The sequence below is a fragment of the Octopus bimaculoides genome, chromosome 13 (assembly GCF_001194135.2).
Source record: "Octopus bimaculoides isolate UCB-OBI-ISO-001 chromosome 13, ASM119413v2, whole genome shotgun sequence".
In the NCBI taxonomy this organism is placed as follows: Eukaryota; Metazoa; Mollusca; class Cephalopoda; order Octopoda; family Octopodidae; genus Octopus; species Octopus bimaculoides.
The window spans coordinates 18,136,129-18,141,437 of NC_068993.1; the positions used below are offsets into that span (position 1 = coordinate 18,136,129).

At 35.1% G+C, this 5,309-nt stretch overlaps 1 protein-coding gene across 1 annotated transcript in view; it reads right to left on the minus strand.

Moving 5' to 3' along the window:
• LOC106879251 (synaptojanin-1) overlaps nucleotides 1–4,674 on the minus strand; it is a 124,060-nt gene extending 119,386 nt beyond the window's left edge. Inside the window, exon 1 of the mRNA XM_052972571.1 lies at nucleotides 3,491–4,674. Coding sequence (XP_052828531.1) covers nucleotides 3,491–3,614 — 124 coding nt within the window. The 5' untranslated portion in view covers nucleotides 3,615–4,674. The remainder of the gene's footprint in view (nucleotides 1–3,490) is intronic.
• Nucleotides 4,675–5,309: the final 635 nt, after the last annotated feature.

Genomic DNA, 5,309 nt, shown 5'->3' on the forward strand with positions numbered 1-5,309 from the left:
ATATATATATATATATATATATATATATATATATATATATATATATATATATATATATATATATATATATATATATACATATATATATATATATACACGTACTGTTTCTACTTATATCTTCTAATAGATTGATATATCTATAGAAAATGCATCATACTTTTGTATTCATCTGAAGCACAGGTAATGTCATGCAGTTACATGTATGCTTCTGTCACCCATAATATAATATACTATAATATATAAATACAAGTAACCATGCTGAAAACTGACTAGAAAATTTCAATAAATGTTTCTAGCCACATGGTTTTTCAATCTTTATCTTTGTGATATACACAGTTTAAAATTTCTGCATAGAAATCAAATAATTATGAAAAACATACAACCCTAGTTTAAAATATATTGGATGATTAATCAAATTTTTCTATGCATACTTTTGTGAGCCATGAAACATGACAAAAACTAATTTTCTCTTTGAATCTTACACTCCTGTGTACACAGTTACTTCCATGCTTGACTGAACTGTAAATAATAACACAATACCTATATCAAATCAAACAAAATCTTCTGACAATAACTTTCTATCAACAGACATCCTACAAATATACTTTTCTTCTTCCTACATATCTACTTCCCAAACCTACATACAGCAAGCCTAATTATCATTTCACATAGTTCCACCTACCCCAGAAAAACAACTTGCCAAAGACTGTGTGTATATATATATACATATACATATATATATATATATATACACACACACACACACACATATATTAAAGCCAAAAGAACCCAAGTGTAGCACAGTTTGACGATGGCTAACAAGCCAACACTTCAAAGTCACTGTTATCTCTCTTGTAAAAGTATGACAAACATTTGCTCAACAAAAAAAGTATTAAGTAATCCTTCAGTTTAACGTTAAATTGATTTCACATGTAATCTGACATAAACACACATACACGAATGCAGATTAGCATATATTTACATATGCTAATGTATCCACACACACACACACACACACACACACACAGACATACGTACGCTCACTCACATAGAAATACATATATATATATATATATATATCCAACCAGCCAACCACACACACACGTATATTAATATATATTATAGTAGAAGAATGCACACTTGTGTGTGCATCGCATGTTATTGGCAAAATATTATGTTCAGTGTAAGATTGCAGTTAAAACGTATAATCCCAATAATTTGTACATTTAATGCAAAGTGATTGGTGCGTAAATCTGTGTTGTGGATTTATTGTCTAGTAGTACAGACCCATATTTATAACACACACATTATATATATATATATATATGTATGTATGTATGCACTAACATTGGAAAATTTCCCAAGGGTGCCTGTGACGATCATCTAGTTAGTGCATGCTAGCAATATTTAAGGTCGTGTGCCATAAATAAGTTAATAAATCAATTGAAATTATAACCGAAATGCGATGAAATATCATTCAGCATTAAAATCAAAATTAATTATAACTATGCGCAGGCACACCGAATTATAAATACACACAGAGATAGGCTGAGAGAGAGAGAGAGAGAAAGAGAGGAAGAGAGAGTGAGAGAGAAAGCGTGTGTGTGTGTGTGAAAAGGACACTGAGCAAAATACAAACTGATGGTGAGTTTGCAATGTAAAAACTGAAAATCCGCAGAGATATATCGGCTGCTACGGTCAGTCAACATCACAACAAACACCTGTCTGCCTTCGACGTTTACACACCAACACGATTAACCACGTACACACGCATTTCATACACTTAAATCCTAATTTCAGTATGATTAACATCAAGGTCTTAAACCCGAAAATAATAAATATTTACAGAGGACATCGATGCTAAAATCAAGGTGGAATTATGATTTATTTATTTATTTACTAGTGTAGAATAATATTAAAATCGACATAGGCAAAAAAGCGATTGTGTAGGAGTAAGGATAATCGTATGAGGCAGTGTGGGGGAGGGTCTATGTGAAATGTATGCTGTTTAATCTTAGATCAAGTCTTTAGATCTTAATGATCAAAGATATTTCAGTCAGGACAGTCTGGTTTTTTCTTTTTACGTGTGTGTGCATGTGTGTGTGTGTGTGTGTGTGTGTGTGTGTGTGTACGCGCGCGCGCGCATCTATCCAGGCTTACATTATCCAACGTGTCTTTGCTTTCATCTAAGACGGCAAAGTGTGAGTGACAGAAGGCAATTTGGCTATTTCTTGTAAGACCAATGATGTATGTATAAATGTGAATTAGAGAGAGAGAGAGAGATGCTGAATAAATAAGGATTTTAAACTGGCACAAGGCCACAAACGTGTTTAGAAAGGAGAGGTGTGGCCCAATAGGCCCATTGCATCGACTCCGGTAAAGATACCACGAACATTTTTTTTTTTTCATTGATTAAGAAAGATAAAAGACAGAAAAACCCAACCATGCAACAAAATTTGACAAGTGTTACAAGATACTAAGCTATTTGGTACACACGTTTTATTGCTTTCGCTCACTCCAGCGCCGAAGCAGACAACATTAAGTAGAATAAATACAGGATAACAACTATAACACGAAAATTGCAATCATAATGACGTTTAGAACATGAATAGTAATGATTATAATAACGGTGATAACAGCAGTAACGAACCTTGTTGAGGTTGTATATATATAAAAGATTTGTTTGGTATGCAAACATAATGAGCTCAAAACATGCGCTTCACATATTAAGATATGCAACCACAGCTTTTGATAACGATATCAACAATAAATTTTATTGAGAATTAGCCAACGAGGGCGGCTCCTACTCGATCATTTGATTTGGTCAAAATAGCAGCCAAATCTCCCTGGAATCACTCCTCCATCATCTCAAATGATGTAGGATAGATACATTGAACAGTGTAGTCATTGATATACAAACAAACGGAATAGTCACGAGTGGAATGTTTTTGATCACTTCTTTTCAATCTGAGTTGACATGAAACTAGCTAGCACACACACACACACACACACACACACAAATACGATGAAGAAATGATGGGTTAACCGGTATGAGACACCATCGTGACGGTCAGTCTGAGACACAGAGGCTGTCACAGAACTAATGACTGCTGCACCCATTCATGTAATTAGGTGCAGCTAATGTTGGTATCTGGGAATAGATGATAGGTGGGTAAGACACAAGAACAGAATGCGATTGCTTGGACCCATAGACACTTAAACAAATATAAACAGAGCTTCGGTTGACAGGGGTAGATGTTTGCTGCTATGGCAGAGAGCAGAACTAAATGTTTTTACGTTAACAGTTCAATCCACATCAAATTCCACTTGGGTTCATCTTTACCTATCATCCTCTAAGGGACGATACAACTAAATACTAATAATACATTAGGATCAACTACAACAACTACACTCCTTTTCCTTGAAGTAAATGATATTTTGTGGGTAGGACAATGAAAATTCAGAAATAGATCTTAAAAGAAATACTTACATAGTACAGCGACAGCATTAGATTCGAACATTAACAGTTCGTCAGTCCGAGCTCTGTTTTCCAAGAGTACACTGTAAGGTGGATCAGGTTTACGATAAACCCTATAGCCTTTGCTGAGCGACATTGTGTAATTTCAATATTATATTTATTATTATTATACTTTTCTTTTTAACTTTAAATCTATCAGTGCTGGTTGATGAGATCGAAAGATCGATGTTAGCAAAAGCAAGAGAAAGAAAATGGAAAATATATATATATATATATATATATAATGTAAATGTGTATATGTTATCAAAGGAAAAAAGAAAGAAAAAAGGGGGGGAAGCTAAAATCTAAATGAATGAAAAGGATATTAAGCGGTCTGTTTGCGTTGCTGTAGCTGTTATTTGTGAACAGTATTTGTTAGTGTCAATTTGAAAATGTACAAATGAAGCGAGGATGCATGGTAGACATGATGGAGCATTACTTCCGTGATTCACTCACACAGGCTGTGCTGGAGAGGGATTTTGTTTAATATATATATATATTACTTATGAGTATTTCGCTTCCTGTCCCCCTCCTTTTTATGGCTCACCCTATCCTCCCACTATCTTCTCAGTCTACTTTATCTTTTCCTTCTACCATTCCTCTTTTCCTTTATGTATCTTACACTCTCCTTTCATTATCTCGTCTGTTACCTTGCTCTTTCTCTCTCTCTCTCCTTTCATCACCACATTTTTCTTTTCCTCTGTTACTTCTTTCTCACGCCTTCCTTTCAATATCTCGTTTTCTTTTCCAGACTCTATCCCTCTATTTCTTTTCTCTTTTACTCATTTTCGTTCATCACACATTTGTACCCTTTCTTTTCTTTCATTCTTTAAATTATCTAGCTTCTTTATCTCCCCCCCCCTCTTTATGTCCTTTATACCTTTCTTTCCCTTCTCTTCCTTCGTTTGCTCCTCTCTCTCTCTATTGGTGCCCTCTCTTTTACTTCTTTTTCTCTTCCACTGTCTTGTCTCTATTTTAATTCGTTTTCTTTATTTTTTCTTTCTCCGCCTACTACTCTCCTTTTCCTTCTCTTCTTTACTCTCTCTATTTTTCTCCCCCCACTCCCCTTGCTTTTCCTTTATCCCCTCTTCATCTTTTTTCTCTACTATCTCCCTCTCGCTTTTTCCCTTTTTCTTTATTTCTCTCTCACCTTTTTCTTTATATTTTCCCTTCTTTCACTTTACTCCTATTTCTCTTTCTACACTAACGTACAGTCTGACGAGACTACGGCGAGATCTCGCTGCTGCTGCATTAAATTGTGCTTAACTAACGGTGCTGAGGCAATTTGTCGTTGTGATGAATATTTGCCGGCCAGTGGTTTATCTTTTATTTACCTTTTACTTGCTTCAATCATTGAACTGCGGCCATACTGGGGCACGAAATTGAAGGAGGCATTCTTTCGATATAATTGCCATCGTCCCTAGTACTTATTTTTAAAGTTCTAGCGGTTCATTTTGTCGAATAGCTACGTTACGGGGACGTAAACAAACCAGCACCGGTTGTCAAGCAGTGGTGAAGAACAAAAAAACGAATGCGTATGTAGATATATATATGCGTATACAACACACACACGCATTTTTTTTTGTCAGATATTAGATTGCGGCCATGCTGAGGTACCGCATTGAAGAATTTTAGTGGAACGAATGGCCCCCGCCCCCCAGTACTTATTTTTTAGAAGTCTGTCTTCGGGGCTATGCTTGAAAAATGCATTTTTTTGAAAAAAAATTTTCCGGATTCCTACGTTTTAGATGTCGGAGATTACGAATATGCAAAAAAAAAAAAATGTTTTTTT